The 20,283-nt window shown below is 37.1% G+C and overlaps 1 protein-coding gene across 1 annotated transcript in view; it reads right to left on the reverse strand.

Moving 5' to 3' along the window:
- The window catches only part of COL25A1 (collagen type XXV alpha 1 chain), a 279,646-nt gene that overhangs the window by 135,356 nt on the left and 124,007 nt on the right, over positions 1 to 20,283 (reverse strand). Inside the window, exons 3-4 of the mRNA XM_072335135.1 lie at positions 7,395 to 7,439; positions 5,315 to 5,322 (exon numbers count right to left, since the gene is read on the reverse strand). Coding sequence (XP_072191236.1) covers positions 5,315 to 5,322; positions 7,395 to 7,439 — 53 coding nt within the window. The remainder of the gene's footprint in view (positions 1 to 5,314; positions 5,323 to 7,394; positions 7,440 to 20,283) is intronic.

A 20,283-nucleotide genomic window follows, 5' to 3' on the forward strand; every position in this document is an offset into this window, starting at 1 on the left:
GATCCTCTGGGAGGCGGGCTGCCTGATAACATGCACAGGAGGTAGAAAAGCCTCCAAGGTAGTATTTCCATGTGTGTAAGCTTCCTGCTGCTGATCCACATGCAAGCAAACAAAAAGGAGCTGTCAAACATAACCTTGCCTGTTTGCTGAACACAATATAAAGAATGAAAGTTCAATGCTTTGTCCTTCACAAAGGTATGCTTTACCAAACTGCCCAGGAAATGTATTATGCATAATTGCATCAGAGACACATGAAAGCAAGAGCGGAGGAAGGAAGAATAAAGGGTTCATGATTCTCTATGACTTAGTGCATACCTGTCCACACAGCTGCAATCTCTCTCTTCCTGGAGAAACAGCAGAAACAATGAAATACAAAGTACTGACAAGGACAAAGCAACACAGCAAGGCAGTAGTAAAGAGTCTCTTTCTGATTTCTCACAAAAGTGGTTTTAACATTCTTCCATCCAAAGCCTATTTCTTCACATTCAAATCCTTTCACAGCCCTTCTCTGTTTTTCCTAGAATTTTCTTTCTCATTAGTCATATAGAAACAGAAACTAGAACCTCCTAAAAGCAACCTGGAGTTCTCTACATAACAGGATACTCACTTGGTTTATGGTATATTGAGACACTGTCTTTGCAGGTACAAAAATCAGACTCATAATGCTAAAGACGCTTTCTAAGCTAGAAGGAATTATATCAGGCTAAGAATAATTTAATTTTTCTACTTGTCCTGTATCAGAGTTAACTGAATATTTCAAGAACTAGGAAAACCAAAAATGAAGTGATAGGTGAAATTCCGAAGTTCTGCATCTCAGGGCTGGTAAAGTGATTCTGTTTTACTGTTACAGGAGAAGAACCATCAGTTTAGGCATCCTTTTAACAGCTCACAATGTTCTTTGTCCTCCACAGAACACCATGGGGTTTGTGTACTTAGTCACTTCACTGCAATCCCCAAACAGCTGAATTTACTTACTTTAGTTGCAATTCCAGCATTATTTATTAATTGAAATGGTTATAAGAAACCCATTTCTCATTCTGTAATATTTAACACATACCGTTGTTCTCTTTAATTTAGGGATATATTATGGTCTATTCCAATTTTAAACTGAAGTTAGAAAAATCAAAACTCTGAATTTGCTTTCTCTATGTATTGTTCAAAGCCCTTAATGAGGAAAAAAGGACCCATACCACTGCAGGCTTTTAAAAGGTTTTGTGATGTCTTACATAGTCAATACATCACTGTCTTATAAGCTCCTTAGTAACTGTCACATATTAGAGGCATGTCCAGCTTATTTTCTTGACTTTTGTTACCATATCTTTCAGGGAATCTAGATTTCTCACTGACATTCCTATTAATGTTACTATTATTATGTCTTATGGTACCTTTGAAATTAAAAGCGAATGCAAACACTCAAAACCTAAGGCTTGGAGAAAACAGCTGCTAGCTTTTGTGCAACCACAAGGTTATATTTTGTCTTATTCAGCAGAGAGCTTTTTCAGGTCCATGTGGTAGGTACACATCACTCTCCTCATAGAATATCCTAGCAAATCTAATGAAGATTAAAGTGATAACATTTCTGTGGAAGTCAAAAAGGACTAGAGATTAAACTTTAGTCACGAATAGTCTTTTCATAGAGCTCTACAAGACTGTATAAGTACTTCTAAAGTGCATCAGGCTCTCTGTTAAATATTTCTCTTTCAAAGCAGGAAGATGTGGTTGTAACTGAAAAGATCTGACCAGCCAGCCAAGGACAGTGCTCAAGAATTCTATAGCTAGTCATCTTCAGGTAGGAAAGAAGTGCTCATTAGGTGCTAAGCTCTGCTGAAGAAGACACATGTGCATATGCAGGCATCGATGGCCACATGTATGCAGAGAAAAGCATTCACACTAAAATTTGCCCATAACAATGCCGCTATTAAAACCAGCCATTTCAGTAACATCCCTTTGAGTCTCTATTGTCTTCAGATCCCACAGCAAGCCTCTTCAAGAAAATAGCTGGATCAGGACAAAGCACTGGGTGTTCAGGCACTAATGAAAACAATATTTTCAAATTGTCCCTGTAGAGCCTTCAAAATGTGTAAGAGTCCACTGATGCATTCAATCACTTTCTAAACTTGCCAAGAAGTCAAATCTATGAGGCTTTTGTGCTTTGCACAACATAACGTTGATGTTTTAAGGTCATTAATTTCCACCAACCTAAGGGCTGGTTTTCTGTCACTGGGGGTCTTTTATTCTTTTAAATTCAAATCTCAATACACAAAGCTCACTTTTAGATGATGAGCAAGAAAGGGCTTTTTATGTAAAGCTTTTCACTCTATCATCTTCTTCTAAACACACACATGCATGCAGATTAAACACTCTAAGTATCATTGGAACGTGCATTCTGAACCTAATGGTTTCAGTACATTCTAGCAGGTTTCTTAATACTAATGCTCAGTTCCTCACCAGCTGACTTTCAACTACTTGTAATTATAAAGATACGCACTACGTGATATTTCATTCAATATCTCTCAGTAAACTTTGCAACTACAGCAGATGCCCCAAGAAATGCATTCAAATGATCCAGAACCTGCAGGTTATCAAGGTACATAAGCAGTGTGTATCTACCAACAAAAACATTTTTTAAAGTTGCTGAAAAATTATTCGATTGGACTATATGGGTGTATCATTCTGGGAGGGCCCTCCATGCAACACTATGACTACCAAGTGCTTCAGGTAAGATCTGTATTCTATCTGAACAGTCACTATGTTCTGTGTATGTACTGTATTCAAAATGTAGCCACTAACACATTTTGTCACTTGGTTTCTAGTAAACACATGACAATAGGCAGAGAGTTATTGTTTGGGAGACTGCATTCAGCTTGCCTGATTACTTGAAGGAAAATAAATACATTGTTAATAGATTTTAGAAAGATGCATTATTTCATATATTACAATTCTCAGGCAATAAGTCCCAAAGATATGAGTGAAACTGACAGAAGAAGTACATACATCATTGTGAAATTAGTCTGTGAGAGACTATGCAGCCAACTGTTAAGATCTCTGTAATAGCATTTTATTCTGCTCAAAATGCATTGAAGGAGGTGGTCAAGAGAAGCAGGACAATATCGAAAGAAAGGATTTAGAGGCTCCATATGCCAGCTGAACAGCTTTCTAATATGGAAAATTGAGACTCAATATCCTGGTAAAAGAATTTTTTAATTACAGTTAAAAAAAAAAAAAAACAACAAACAATTTTGTATGCAAGAATGAAGATGCTCAACAAAATATGTATTATCAAACAAGTAATGCATTGCCTTTATGAATCGTTAACACTGAGGGTTTTTTTTTTCCTCTTTGAAAATTCTCAACCTTTTCCTTTTAAAGAAAAGTCTTATGTTTTGGAGGCATCTGAGAAGCAGGAAAAGGGTCCTTTTGACAGCAGTAAAGCAAAACAAACAAACAAACAAACAAATAAAAAAAAAAAAGGGGGGGGGGGGGGGGGAGAAAGAACAACAACAAACCAGCAACATGATTTTAGAGTGATACAAGATATGATGAGTTACCGGATAGCCATTTCGCCCTGGTAGACCCTGGTTGAATGAGATGAAATGGTATGACACACATTAACAACACAGCTGTGACATATGACATAAAAAGCACGCAGCGTACATTACTGACAAATTAAAATTTGCATGTCCATTACTTTTTGCTATGCGAAGATATTATATGCCAGCAAATATGAAATAGGTACTATGTGGTGAAAAAAATGATTTGGCAATGGAAGTCAGGTATTTTAACTTAAATATTTTAAGCAAAAGGCTACTGAATATTTGATGCTCAGTGAAATCCCTTTTATTATTCCTATTATTATCCTATTATCCATATAGGTAGACTGAAGGGCAATATGTAGTTATTAGAAAAAAACATTGTAGAGCTTAGTCAGTAAGATAACAGATATATAGGCTACCACTAGAACATAGGTGCCAAAGAAGAAATTTGAGAATGCTATAACTGATCATAAAAAAATATTTGAAAGCCCCAGCCTTTGACCATTATTATACGTGACACGGTCATCACATACAAATAGAGCACTGCAGTATCTTCTGATACACACCTAAATTCTATGGAATGCCATGCAGCATACACAAATATTTGCTAATTTAAATGGAAAGGATTGCCACGATATCCCAGGTGAAAACAATAACTGAGTCTGCAACAATTGCTCCCATCCAGATTGCGTCAATCAAAAAGTGAATTAGGAAAAGATACCACCTACTTAAATGCCTTGTAGAAAATTAAACCCTTACTGACTTTCAGCACGATGAAGTTCTGTAAGGTAGTTTTGTATATGAGACTTAAGTATAAATGAGATTCTTCTTAATAATGGGTCAGCCTTCTAAGCTATTCCAGGTTTGTATTATTACTACCACAAACCAGGCTTTTTTTTTTTTCTTCCTTAAGGGAGCCTACACTAAAACATAGTTGAAGTCAAATACATTAATAATGAAGCATATTGTGAACTCTCACTATTACTGCTACAGGAAAATCATTTGTATCATGATTTATGTTTGTTCTTTGTGTTTCGTGGGAAGGCTGCAAAAGAAATTGAGGAAGCCAATATTTCTTTCAAATAAACAGCACCATTATATATTAAGCCTAGTTCTTCATTGATGGCTTGTTAAATCAATTTGCCACTATGAACTGCTGAGCACATGGTCAAAATCTTTCAAAGTAAGTAGTCACTGCCCAGTACAGGCAGCTCACACTTAAGTCAGTAGCTCACATAGCAGAAATTCAACATACTAGTTTAATATTTTCAAATATGTAAGATAAAATAGACAGATAACCTGGACAAGTAAGCGTTGTGGAAATACTGTATCAAAGAAAAAAGAAAAGCCCATATACTTCAAAAGAACAAGTTTTTATCCCAATCATTTGTGACAATGGCAAACCAGGTTACTATCCAGTAAAAGACAGTGATTGAGTCTAGACTTAAGATAGCATACTCATTTTCATACTGTAACAAAATTTTTGTTACCAAGTCATAAGCAAAATGAACGTAATGTACTTACATGGAATTGCGATCCAAACTGCAATCTGGAGCACTGAATGTAAAGCTTTATAGTTTTAGATATAATTTTCTTAAGGAACCTTCTCATTAAATTATTCAGCTCCAAAATAATTAGCGAGTTTTTATGCTGTGTAAATATAAATATCAAGATTCCCTCGTGATGATACACGATCAGTTTATCATGGTGGTAACAAAACAGGATCTAACATCGATTTCTCCCTGATTCTGGAAGACCCAACAATGTATCACTGTACTTACAGGAGGTCCTGTGGGGAGGGAGAATGGGAAAAGAGAAGGGGAAAAAAAGACAGACAAAAAAAGAATTGTAAGCTTATGAAGTTATTAAAGACAGACACAAATGTACAAATCCAAACACAAGGTCTCAGGACTGTAAGCCAGCATTGCTGCTGATACACCATACACCTTTTCCCATTCAAGTTTTTTTTTTTTTGTTCTGCTTTGCAACTTGTAAATATAGCTAATGCTCAAATGCATGTTCTTACCTTACCAAAGAAGACAATCCCTCAACTATAGTCATGCAATCTTATGAAAGTTGTTTCTCCACCCATTTCCATGCAATTTTACGCCAGGCCAAAAATACCAGCCATGGACTATGGTTTGTTTTGTCAGACTCCACACAAATCAAATGTAACCACATCGCTACTTTCAGCTAGCCACACAGTTGGGCATCATCACAGCTTGGCTGCAAAATTGCACAAAGTACCCTTGGCATCTAGTCAAGACATACATGCACCAGCATCTTTAGGCCTTCTAACTTTGCTTATAAGGGGAGGTTTCAGTGGCCACCTGACAGTGCTGAACTTTCTTTTCATCACCTTCCTTTCTCAAGGCACACATATAAAACGTTCCCAGTTAAAATGTCACACTTCATGAAGTGATATTTGCACATTTTTTCAATTATTTAGACTCAAAGACTCTTATATAGCAGTTCTTGGAAACATTATCAAAGGGCTATAAATCAAATCTACTATTTCAGTCTTATTAAGCTGAGCAGCTGCAGCTCTCAAACCAATGGCATTTCATTAGCTTTTATGCCTCTCTCTAATTTCTGAATAAAGTTAAGTAAAAGAGGAGTATAAAACCACAGCAGCTGTACTTTGAGATTGCTTTTAATATTGATAGCCTTTTGTTTTTAACAAAGCAATTTTATTACCCTGTAACTAAAGCAATTTCTTTGTACTGGTAAATATTCTTAAACAGCATTTTAAAGTGCAGGTCTGTTTTTAAATGAGAGAGATCAATTTCCTTTGTTAATAGTTTAATGTATGTTTATTTGAGACATAAAATGAACAAACAAGCATACTGCAAAGTAATTGCCAGGAACATTTGTAAGAGAGTCTTTAACCACAGAATATCTTTCTGTAGCATAGCATTTGTCTCTAAGTAAATATTAATCCAATCTCAAACGTAAACATCAAGGTGATTTACATTAACTTTTGGCAGGGCTTGTTTTCAGTTTTCTGGTGCAGGAAAATACAGAAAGAGCCATAAATGACAGTTTACAAGGTTAAGAAGAGATACTAATGAATTTATGGAGATCAAGTTGATTGGAATGCTTTCTTAATTAGCAGAGCAGACAAGACAACCAAGGAAATTAGAAATGTCCATTTTCTCCTGCATCAGTTCTAGAAAATTCACCTCCACTGAAGGCTCAGTCCTTCAAGGTAAACAACAGATTTGATTGATATGATTGTCAGCTGGAAGAGGTATGCAGCATCCCACAGTGTTGTTTCAAAAGAAATTTCAAGCTCTACATGAACGTTCAGATCTCAACAGCAAGCTCCCTGATACAGGAAAACAAGCCATCCAATATTTTTTCTTATTTCCATGACAACTAACTTGCTTCTTCTTTCTAGTAAACAGCAATGTCTCTCATGCAGAGTACTCAATTTATCACATTATTTCCCTAACATCCTTAACTTAATCCCTTCCTTCTAAAACATCATCTCAATCCAGTAAGGCCTAATGCAACACTGACTTACAGTATTCCAACTGCTTTCTACCAGAGTTACTCTGATTTATGCTAACCTCAGAAGACACTGGAACGATTTGACAATTACCAGTAACATTGCCAATGGTACTATGCCAAGTGTTACGAAACATGACCACAAAGAAAGGACACTAGGGACTAGACAACTATCTGGAAGGCCACCAGGTATATGCCAAGGGTCACAAATTTCTACAGAAGAAGCTTTAGAGCTCTCATTCAGAGCAGAAAAGGCAGTAAAAATAAAAAATGAATGCATGCTGGGTATGCTTCTTCCTAAAAACACACAGGCATCAAACAGCAATGCAACTTAGGAAGGTGAAAACTTACCAGTCTCTCCTCTTCTGCCCCGCTTACCTCTTTTCCCTGGAGGACCTAAAAAGAAGATAGTGTGTTTTAACAATTTTTCTTGAAATCAAAACATGTAGAATATCATTTGAGTCTGATGCTCAGGAATGATTATACAAGACAGAGAAAGATCCAGAAACATAGCTGAGGACGGCCAAAGATACACAGAATGATTCAGAAAGTTGAAGATGAAATGAAGAGCTACACTACACAGTAAAGTCTCTCAGGAAACAAACAAACAAAAAGGCTGGGAAGAAACCATGGTGGTCATCCAGCTCATCCTTCTTTCTCAAGGCACAAGTCAACTACCTTGAAAATGTTACTACAACTTCCACAGGCTCATTTCCCCTAGTATTTCACTGTTCCAATGACAAGAACACTTTTCTTTATGTCCAACTTGCTGCAAAGAAGCTCATCAATTTTTATGCTAGCCACCACAGACCTCAGATTAGACATAATTCCTTTGCATTAAGCATAAAACCAAAGAAAAAACCACACCTAAAGTCTTTTTATTTTTATATTCCTTCCAATTGCTATGCCTTTCTTTCAATCTTAGGTCTAATTTATCACAAAGCATAAAATTGCATTTAGTTATGGCTACATGAAGCAAGATTAGCATGTATTTATAAGAGCACACCCTCTTATAAAACACCCTGCCCTTATCTGAAAATACTGATAGAAATAGTGGCAAAGAAACCTTTACTTGGCTTTCCACGCCCCAAACACTAACAACAACTTGTCAAGGTTGCATTGCTTCTAGTTTATGTGTTTGCCTTAACAGACCAGTTTGGTCCTTGTATACTTTTTGCTAAGGAAACCTTTCTTAGTCATAGTTCTTTTCCCACAAATATTTACATACTACAGCAAGAGTTTTCTGCAGTCTCTAAAGAAAAATATTTTTTTCCTCTCATTTATGCACTTCAACATCCTCCCTACACTGCAGGCATCAATATCACATTCCCCTTTTCTTCTTAGTGACTTTGACAAACAGTTCCTGTAGGTCCAGGAATGCACAGTCACTTCTCCCTGTGCAGCTAGGAAGAAAGGAAACAGCTTCTGTCTTATTCTATTAATGATAGCGGTGGCATAATGCAATGAAAACTTAAGACAACAACATTAGGACATTAAAAACAACAGGAACTGTATAGGATATTCATTGTCAACAGAATATCAAGCAGAGAGAATATTTTGCTATCGTATCTGAAAAACTTCTAAAATGCAACTTCTTTATAGAGAACATGCAGCTTTCCCCTGAAATGCTCTGGCCTCTGCAAGAGATATGCATGGAAACTTCTTACACAGGTAAGAACTTGTTTCATGTAATACATTTCCATGGGGGCTCTTTTCCAACATTTTTTCAGCTCTAACCCTGAAACCTGTCAGTTTCCTTATGCATCCCTGCACCCATGCATTAGCCTGCTGTGAGATTTCTCCGACTGCCCCAAGCTCCCAAATACGGGGTATGCAGTTCGGACTGATCACACAAAGACATGCAAAAGAAAGCTACAAGCTTATTTACCTGGAAACAATCTGTTTTCTTTTCTGTCTTTCAGCATACCATAATAAGATATTCACAGTCTGTTTTGTGGAATACTATTTTATTGCAGTTCAGCTCCACTATAGGTGTGCACATGCATTTATGTGCATCCACTGTGAAATTTTCCCTTGAGAAAACAACAGAACTAAAAAATTTGAGCTGCAGACCAGCATAAGACAGAACCACAAACAGAAAACCATGTGGATAATGCCAAGCTATGGATGTTAGGAAGCAGGGAATTTCATCCAGTGAAACAGCTTTCTATAGAGAATCAACCTGCCAGTTGGGCAGCTACCTGCAGTGATGGCAAAGAACAGGCTCTAGGCTCAGTTCTTCCCTCTGACATCAAGCACTGACCCCTCCCAAACTATTACTTTTGAGGAGACTAGATTCAGATGTGTGCAAGTATCCAATATCAGAAAAATACTTATTCCCACAGTAAGTACAACATTGAAGTTAGGAAAATCACTCTGGATTTAAAGTAGCATCAGTGAACTCACTCCCTGCACCTAGGCACTTCAGGCCTACTCAGGTCTTTGTTGAGGCACTGGTCTTTTGTAAACCCTTCAGAAACTGAGAAACGAGAGGGGGATCTTGCAAACACTCATTGGGTCTGAGGGCCCCTTCAAGAAATATTTTTTTCTATATTAACTTATTTTGATTGGTAGAAAACAATGCTTTTTAAGCACTTAGTCACAGATGGTTCCAATTCACAGAAACACAGAAATGCTCACATGGAAGACCATCACTGGATGACCTACTGCTTCAGAATGCACACGAGCTTTCATCTTTTTCTGAACAGGCTGCTTTCCCTACATTTTAACTGTTAACATCATCTGTTGCTCTAAGCAATTCCACTTATCAAAACCGCGGGTATTTTGCTATAAATATTAATTTCCCATCTGTCTAGAGTTTTATAACTTTGCACTAATTGGAGGATGTGGTGGAGATTCGTTGCAGCAACAGGAACTGTCAGTGGAGTCAGAGGCACAACTTCAGCTTACAATTGCACTTATTTATTTATTTTTGGAGCTTGCACGAAATACAAGACTAGGATGTAAATATTCTGAACTTTCATGACCAGGATAAAAATCTCTCTACAATATTACTAGAAAGGCCCGTGCTGAATTGAATTCAATACAGAGCATTTAAGTAATAGCTTCTTATAGACATCTATGCATATTGCAAATGGATACTTTAAAAAGAAAAACAAAGGTCAAATCTCAGTGGAATGAGCTGCCTTAATAAAACTTAATGATACCAAGCAATAAGCAAAAGTTAATTCATAGTAGCTAAGTTTGCCAATACGTTGTTTTCTTAAGCTTACTAGATTTACCTTTAGGTAGGGAGTAAAAGTAAATAATCCAAAGATTCGTTGTTTTTCATTTTTAACTTAGTTGAGCTTCGCAATATTAGAAACTATTTTTCCAAAACAATTTATGAGCCTAACTTTTGAGAAGTTTTTTTTTTCCCCCCTACCTTTAAGGAATAAAAATTTAATACCATATCAACAAAAAGAATTTTGAAAATGAAAGAAATAAGGAGATATTTTTTATCAAAAAATGCCAAATGATTATTTTCTCAAGCACAGGATTTTACCTGTCATCTCATTTACTCAGAAGAGATGGTGAATTAGAAAAATAATTAAAACAGACTTCAGCTAGTTAAAAACTTTAGTCTTTGAGAGATTATATTTTAACAGAAACATTACCAATATAAAGTATCAAGTCAATATAAAGTACCAAGTCAGTACTAAGTAGCTTTGGCTCTTAATGTCATAGAAGTAGTGTTTCTGCATATAGAGATGCCATATGGTACGGAACACCCCTTTTGGACAGTTGAGGTCAGCTGTCCTGGTTTTATCCCCTCTAAGCACTTTGTGCGCATTCAGCATCTCACACTGGCAGAATAATATGAGAAGCTGAAATACCCTTGGCTATGTGCAGCACTTATCAACAACTAATAATCAGTGTGTTATCAACACTGTTCCTCTCCCAAAGCCAAAACATAGCATCATATCAGACACCATGAAAAAGACTCATCTGTAGACCAACTGAAACCAAGACAGCTAGATCCTTCACCTGCAGGGCTCCATCAAGCAACTACAACAGCATAAAGCAGCCTGAACAGATAGAAGAATCTAGTCTAATTCAATAGCTACGGACACCACGAATTTCAGTTTTAGATTATGCGCATTTTTCAAATCAGATAAAACAAATAGAAAGCATACTCTTAAAATTATATTTGCGCATGTCAACTATTTGGGGATGGATCATGTGATAAATTATATCACTGATGTATTAAAGACAAATGTGAAAATGCAGGGTGTTGCTGGCACACTGGACAGCAAAGGCAGGGATTTTCTTCAGTTTTCCATACACTTTGCAAAAAAGAACGTTGTGCAGGTGCACAGATTGCCCTTGTTCAAAAGGAAATTACTGATATATTAAAAGTCTGAACAATAATGATGTTTTCCTTCTCTGAGATACCTTTTAGTTCTAAAGATTTTAGACTAACAGTGCACATTTCTGAGGCACTGAAAAAAACTGAGCTCAGATTTTTAACCATAAGCCAGTGATGAACATTAAGTCACACTGCTTCACACCAGCTAAGAATTCTATTAACAGTGTAGAGCTATGAGTGGTACCAGCACACTGTTCTGCTGGCACTGCCTATGTTCTTTTAATTGCTGGTCTTTTTACAGTAAATAAATTCAACATAACCAAAGCAGCAGGCAAACGGAAAAGAAAAAATGTCCAGCCTACATTATGAATATGCCAAAATGATTTGCAATTTGATCACGAGCTGATCTAGAAGTCAAACTTGCCTTTATTATGAAAAGAAGTATAGCAGCATTATCAAAGGAATTGTCCATTTCATGTTATAGGTATTCACCACTACTGTAACTAAGAGCTCCTGCACCAAAGCCCGTGCAACATCCTGTTAGCTTCTTTATTGATGCTCAGGACATTGCACCCACAACCCCTGACTCATATACAGATACTGTTTTAAGTAATGAGTATTTCATGTGTACTTGAAAAGAATATCCTGTCATTTCAAAGGACATTTATTCCACACATATTCTACTGCAAATAAGAATATCCTTTTTGTGTCAAATCCAAACAAACAAAAAACATAAAATTAGCCCAATTATATTTTCAGAATGAATCCTGATCAGATTTGCTGAAGTTACTGGAATTACTTCAGCATGATTAGGCGTAAGACTAGCAACTTTGCTGCAATAATGTGGTTAAATACTTCGCAGTCAGCTGAACCAAACCAACTTAAATTCTTCTTCATGGTTTAACTGTAATACTCTCAAAATAACAGCTTCTGGTTGCAATTCAATTTCCATCACCTTTATTTGCCAGTGGACTCAACTCTCTCCAACTCCAGACTACAATTCACCTCTCTCCATTAATCCCATTTCACGCTTCTCCCTGTTAAATGCAGAAATGACTGGCAGTGGCTGCTCTGCTCACCTTGAGCAAACAACTTCCCAGCAAACTGAGCTCATTGTGTCTTACAGCTGCAGGAGCACTGAGATGGTGCAGGCGAGCAGAGCAGCTGCTGAGCCTGATGCCTATTCCTGTGAAGCATGCATGACACAAGCAGAAGTGACTCCAGATAATGCCGCATGATTATCAGACCCAGCCTGCTAGCCTCTTCCTCCCAGTATGGGCACCGGGGACAGAAAACAGGATCGCCACATCCCAGCGGGCTGAGCTCTCCTGGGATGGATGCCTGGGCAATGTGAGATTCGACAGACACTTCTGTAGTTCTTTCTGTCAGAGCTGCCATCAATTCCATACCAAGTAGGGAAGAATGGGGAGGATTTCTATCTCTTGAGCATGTTCTTACTTACAAGTGCTCCATGGATCTGTTCCAGTTTACTTCATCAGCCTTTCTGCTCTTCCTTTTTTTTTCAGCTTTTTTCAGTACATGTAATACTTTGACTCTTCTTTCCTGTCACTCTGCATAGCCACCCCACCTGGCATGCCCATCTCCTGATTGGTACCTCCGCCTGTCTGATTCAGCCTGCCTGAATTTCCTACCTCATAAAATTATCTCCTCCCCTTGGGCCTCAACTGGATAAATAACATTCATTGTTTCACACGCAGTACATCTTCTTTTTGGCTCACCATGAAACAGCAGTGCAGACCAGGGCTTGGATAGGTGTCAGAGGCTATTATGCAACTTGGCTGAGGAAATGCCAAAATCAGTCTATCTGATCCACAGTAGAGAAATTTGACCTCTGTGGGTCAGATTTCTTTTACCACTTCTGTTCATACTAAATGTTGTTTGACTAGAGGTGTCTAGCCTAACATCATTTTGCTAGTATCAGATACTACTGAGGGAGCCGAAAGGATCCCATGACCACCACATACTAGACAGCCAGAATTGCACATTCACATTTCCACTCTTTCTTCCTTAGTAGTAAAATACCATTGCAGCACAGAAAGCAACACCCACTCCAAAAACTGTCATCATTCAATTCTATACTTCTGAATTAATTTTATAGCCATAACACTGCCTAATCCTTAACCTTATAAAATCTTTGGCCTAAGAAATTACACGTGACTCTAAGTTTCACCATTTATAGCCTATTTCAAAAAGTATTTGTTTCTTTTTGTTGAGTTTATTTTCTCATAAAATCACAGATGTAAGTTCCTTCATCTCATAATGTCAAATGCGACACTGCCTATCCAGCTTTTTTTTTTTTACATCATTTTGCTATTGAACAATTTTTGTTTTTTAATGATGTTCTCTTACCTGACTTACTTATTGTAAGGTGAACATACTCTTTTTTTTCAGTTACTTCAGCTGAGTTTTCTCCACATCATAAATCGTTACTACTTTTCTGAATTTTCTTTGATTCTGTACTGCCATTTAGCACAAGGCTAAAACACACTGAAGCCCAGCTCCCACAGGTGAAGCACTGCTCCATTAGTTGTTCTACACTAGAAGTCAGCAGCTGGAGATGAACAGCCTGGTGCTGCCTTCCCTGGAGAGCCCAGCAAGAAGCACCTCTCTGACCCTGTGTTCTCAAGTATTTTGTTTCCCAAAAGTAGCTCCAGATCTCAGGAACTGACTACACGGAAAACTTGCTTTCAGAATTCTAAAGACAGCTCACTTTAATTCTGAAGGTTAAACTCTGCTTCCTCTTGTTGCCTATTAACATATAGACAAAGGCAAAAAAATTCTCAAGCAAGAATAAATGTCTTCAGTTCTAAAGCAGAAGATGAGCCTTGACAAGCAAAACATGCATAACATTCAGTTCTTGGCTATGGGTAACCACCGGACACTCTTTCCAGATTCCCATTTAACCCATAACTTAGAACTATTCATAAATACATTACAAATCTCTACTGAATTAGAAGATTCCTATGCATGCATTAGTTTAATCACACCAATATTTTCTTTTTCTTTTTCCATTCTGTAGGATAAAAACTGAAGTAAGAGACACTGCTGCTAACACAATCTAACTCTAGTAAGGTTTAACAGTGCTGAGGAAATAGGTTGTTAAAATCTGCATCTTTTACAGGTTCCTACAACACTGCTGCAGTGCTATGGCAGAATACGTCTAGCTGACAGTACTTAAAATACTGTCAAAGATCAACAGTTACATTTATAAGATAAGCAACCAAACTATCCATGTAAGATCATGAATTTTTTTCTCCAGCTACAAGCTGCAATTCTGATCTATCTTGTTAAGGCAGTTGGAAATAATTCCCAGTAGCCTGGACTGGAACAGTTTGCTGATTCTTGCAGACTGAAGTGTAGTGGTGACACCATTAAACTATTTTAATGAACATATAACACTCTGTGCACACATGGTCATCTTTACAAACACAGAAATAGCTGCTATCACCTGGCTTACAAATACTGCTGAGGGACAGCTGAAGTATGTAGGGATAGCTATTCTACACTAGCAAGGCATGAAAGTCTTCTCATCATTTCAACTTGCCATTCCATTGTATTATTATCATGCCATATCAATAGTTTGCCCTATGATGAAAAAAAGCAGTTGTTGTATAGAGAATATCTAAACTTCATTTAACTTTTTCAAATGTTAACGTAGATGAAATAAGGTATTAGATTTATTTATTTTTACCTCAACAGAATTCAAATCCCCTTTAATATCAGATCTGAGAATATACAACTATTCTGTATGTTTTCTTAACTATAGGGTACAACTGTAACTGTACGAAAGCAAAAGCTTCAGAATGAAGAGCTGTTAAAAGCTAATCCTCCACCCATGGTTTATATCTCAGTATCAGAAGTTGCACCTTAGGAAAATTCAAGAACAAAACCAAAACAATATAAATTCTAACAACTATCTCAAACACAGTGCTTTGGACATGCTAATCTTAAGCAGAGAGCATTTCATGCTTCCCAAGAAGGAGTCAACATTATCTAGTACCTACGCAGTGTCATAGGCTGTAGGACAGGACAGAGCAGGATGGCAGCAATATGAGTAGTACTGCTAAGAAATAAAGACCTCTTGATGTCAGTAAGTAGCAGTTACTATTCCATGCAGTAAACACTATAGAAGCACACATCCTGTCTGTGATTTTCATGTTGTTTGTGCCAAGTTACACTCACCCATAGTGATTTTTCACTTAAGCATAATGGCTTGTGTGTACAGGAGAAACTTTAGTCATTGCTGTGACTTAAGTAGACCCCACCATTCCAATGCTCCCTCAAGTGACCAAAGGTGCTCAGCAGTTCTCCCTGAAGAGGGCTCCTCCACCATGCTACAGCCAGATGAGCATAGGCTCAGAACACACCAGGGGTGAAGTCCCAACAGAACATTAAATGGGCTTTCCTACCTACTCCAGAACCTAGTACTCCTGCATTCCTTTTGCTGTATCTTCCTACCAAGTTCTTTGGGTTCTTTTCCTTTTGCATTTCAATTTTACATTGTTGGTTTTTTTGTTTGTTTGTTTGTTTTTTTGTTTGTTTGTTTTGAATTCTTTAATCCTTTTTTCTTGATGGTTTCATGTCACTCTGAGCTGTCAGGCTCAGTGCAATCGCAACTTGATGAACTGGGCTGTCAAAGTCCAAGAAAAACCCTGCTCAGACATTCACCTGTGGGTGAAGTACCAAAGATGTTGGGTTTGCTTTTGAGGAGGAGGAATGGCTCACCTCAGTGCAAGCACAAGCTGTGCTGAGGATAGGAAAATTATGTTTTCTTCAAACGTTTACCACATTTTGAATTCTGACTGTCTTCCTTCCCCACATGGCAATTTCAGAAGTAAATAAACACAAAAATAGCAGCCAACTCATCTCAATCTTTCACTCCAAACTGACTCTACGTGAGATTTTGTTAATAAAGAAAAAAAAAGAGGAGAAGCCAGAATTCGTGTAAATTTTGATTGTTAAATAGGTCTATCAAAGGAAACGCCAACAAACTGCTGTTAAGTTTTTGCAAAAGACCCGTAAGCTACTGAAAATTGAGTCTCACAATAGCCAGGGAGAGGTACTGCTAACAAAGCCGTGCCTTCTACTCACAGCCCTTACAGCAATCCCTCATGTTATTTTCACTGGAAGTATTTAAAGTACTTAAGGATCAATAATGGTATGCGTACTCCAAAGGCTCATTATTGGTTGGGAGCTTTGCTGCATTCTCAAGTACCAATTCAGATTAACACAAGCATTTTTGTAAAACTCTCTTAAAACTGAGTTTGAAAACATTACCACTCTTAAATATCACATGGCACTCTGAAACCAAAGTATGACATTCCTGCTGCAATTTTGCCATGATTCTGCTAAAGTACATATAGAAGACTAATTTCTAGATAAGGTATTACCTACTTCAATAGGTTTGACACTTCTTTTTTAATCTCAAAGTTCTAGCAATATTGTTTTTGACTTTATTAATACATAAATGTTACCATTTTTTGTACTACATATGATATTGAAGTTCTTACACTAACAAAGTGCAAGATATATCTTATTCATTTCAAACACAGCATAAGTATAATCTGCTTACCAAAGTCATTTGTTCACAAGTAATAGCCAAGCCAAATATATGTTCAAGAGACTACAATCACTTAAAGCGTTAGAGCCCCATGCAAAACATGAGCAATAATCTAGCTTAAAAGATCTATAAGATTCTGCACATTTTCTGATCTTTCTTGTCCTCACAAGTGAAAGCCTAACATTCAAATTATTGCCACAGATAAGGAAAGTCTCCACCACAGAATTTGCCATTTCAGTTTTATTGTAAAAATGTTCTCCTGCAAAGTCAGTGAATTGTCTTCCTTAATTTTTAAATAAGTTTGAAAAAACCTGTCAATAACATATTTAGTTAAAACACTGAAACATAAATGAACCAAATATTTAATATCCTAAACGATCTCCACTTACACTATGGAGCCCAGGTGTCTCCTCTTACTGTAGATCTGATCTGCATGCTTGACTTTTAAGCCATGATTGACAAGACCTGCATGATTATGATGACAGATTAAAGTGTTCATTGAATTCAGAGGGTTTTTGTTTCAGTTGTGACAGTGGTGCACTGGTAGACAATGAAATACAATACCATGGGATTAACAGCAGCACATAACTAGTCAGGCACTGGTACTGCAATCATCTTTGCCTAACCCACACATGCTGATCACCCATTTAAACATAAAACCCTACCCTGAGCAGAGCATATTCCTTTCAGTCTTACTCACGTGCCTCCTCTCATTTCTAATATAATAAATATATCATCTGACGAGGAGCTTAGTGACAGCTGCAGAAGTTAGTTCTAATTAAAAAAAATAATAGGCGGATTTGAAAGGCTCAGTAAGACTCTGTCATGTAACAGCACAAAAGCAGCACAATTACTGCTTGCAACAAAACAAAAGACAGAAAGAAAGAAAGAAAAAAAAAAAAGCAGATAAACAGAGCACCAGGACTGTTCTGCTCCCAGACCCCAGGTGTCACAGTTTCTTCTGGTTAACCTATAAAAGCATCTTCTCTGTTGATGCGTGATTCATGTACAAGGAGAGAAAAAGGCAAACTAAACTCACTCGCTTCAAAAAATAGCTTGTCTGGTTTAGCCCAGTAGGGACACAGCAGCAAAAGACCAAAAAGTAATAAAAAAAAAAAATAACTTCAGTTTACATCTTACAGCTGCCTGTGCACTTCTGCTGTGGTACTGGGGCTGGTTCCTAAGGAGACACATACCCAACCTGACAGACAGCAGTAAAATATTTTTACTATCCCAGGCTACATTCTGCTGCTTAGGCTCAATTATTTCAACAGCATGCTTGCCTGAAAACAAAAGTATTGCAAAACCATATCTTCAAAGGAAGTACAATCTGTATTCAACATATCTCCTGTTTTAAACGCACTCATGAGACTATGCTCATGAAATATAGCAGCGTGTCTTTGATCCACTGGACATTACTCCAGGCTGAGATGTGAGTGCACTGCATAATCATAATGAAACAGACTTCAGCAGACACCAAAACAATTGGGAGTTGCATTTTTCTTATTACAGATCTCTCTTTTAAACATTAAGAGAACAACCAAAGAGATTTGTAATAAGTCACACATAGAATAAGATTAAAAAATAATGAATGACAGTTTACTACAATACAATAGTGGCTTGCTTCAATTTATGTTTCCAATTATTTCAAGTGTCATTTATATATATATATACATACTCACACATATACATACACATACACACACACACACACACACACACACACACACATATATATTTATATAAATGAAAATGTAAAGCTTAGTGCATGGCCCACATTTACAGAGCTTACAGAAAGCTGCACAGGAGAATGGATGCTCTCAGCTGCTTCTCTGTGACCAGCTGTACCTTCAGTAGCTTGGAAAGCATCCAGTGCTGTAACTTTGTCAGCCAACTGTAACCCCACGTTGAACTTGAAGAACTTAATCCACTCTATTATTGCCTTTTCACAGGTGGAACCTGCACCCATTTCTTTTATCAAGGCCTTTCTCATGACATAATAGAGATTCCAAAAACCTAATGAATGTTCACATTATTTTATATAGATTGTTTTTTCTTTTTTTTTTTTTTTTTACCTCCACAAAGAAAAAGACCAGCAGAACAAATAAGAAACAAAGATCTATCTCTAGGAAAGTACATAGAGTTGATCTATCATTTCAGACTGCCAGACAGGCAAATATAGATTCAGAGTCAGCTACAAACACAAAGAGCTTTTTACTTAAAAGACAATTTAGAGAGGCTTATCAGCTTTGATTGAGGCAAATTTTGCCTGAAGCAATGGGACTTGTACTTGTACAATTGCTGAACAGAAAACAAGCATCCTGAGATTTGGATCTGTACTAAAGAAAAAAACAAAAACGTAATGGATACTCTTCATGATGTGATACAAAGCTAACTGTCCTCCAACATACAGTATTTTACATATGCTATGGTGTAAACATGAGTCAAAGGTCAGATGAGTTACATATCAAAATTACACATCAAATTCCTACAGTCCACTGCTGTTGTTGCTATAGATTTAGCTACAGGCTTTCCTTACAATTCATTCAGAGAATAAAATAAAGAAATTAAGTGTTTATACACACCTATCACAAGCAGAGTCACAGCTACTCAGATTGGTACATAAGTCAACCACATTAATAAAATTAACAAAGCGGTTTTCTGATTGAGCCCATGCAGGAGTCCATGTGTTTGAAAGCCAGTAATGTAAGAAAAGCATCTGACTCAACAGGGCAAAATGCAACTGTAGCTTTCCACAATCAATCCATTTCATCTGGAGTGAAATGACAGTAATGGAGAACAAGCTTGGCAACACCGGAACATTAAATTTTTTATTTTTATCCTCCAAGACAAGCTACAAGGTGCCTGGCACATTCATTGAGAAGTAGTACTGAAAATCAAGCTCTGAGTTCACAGACCAACCTTCAGGAAGCTGACTTATGGAAGATTATTCTTTGTACAGATGTTCAGGCAACAGTTACACCTGCCCAAAGGTGATGTATTTGAGGTGTCAGAAATGGAATAAGCCACTTTTTACAAACATCTTTCTTAGTGAAACTGGACAGCATGACTTAATACTCCCCCAGTAGAATGGGATGTTGAAAAGTGTTAAGTTCAGTATTACACTTAAAGTGCTGTCCAGAGTTAATAAATTCATATGGTGCTGTGCTTAAATATCCTGAAAGCAGAATTTACAGGAAGTTAAACATTATCACCTTGCTATGACTAAGTTCTGTATTTTTCTAGAGGCAGGGATAGTTTATATTCATACTATAACGGAAAGATATAATCGCAACCCCATTGAGGTTAAGCATTAGTAAAAAGCTTCTTTTAAACTTCAATCTATGCTT

This window comes from Excalfactoria chinensis, chromosome 4, assembly GCF_039878825.1.
Source record: "Excalfactoria chinensis isolate bCotChi1 chromosome 4, bCotChi1.hap2, whole genome shotgun sequence".
Classification (NCBI taxonomy): domain Eukaryota; kingdom Metazoa; phylum Chordata; class Aves; order Galliformes; family Phasianidae; genus Excalfactoria; species Excalfactoria chinensis.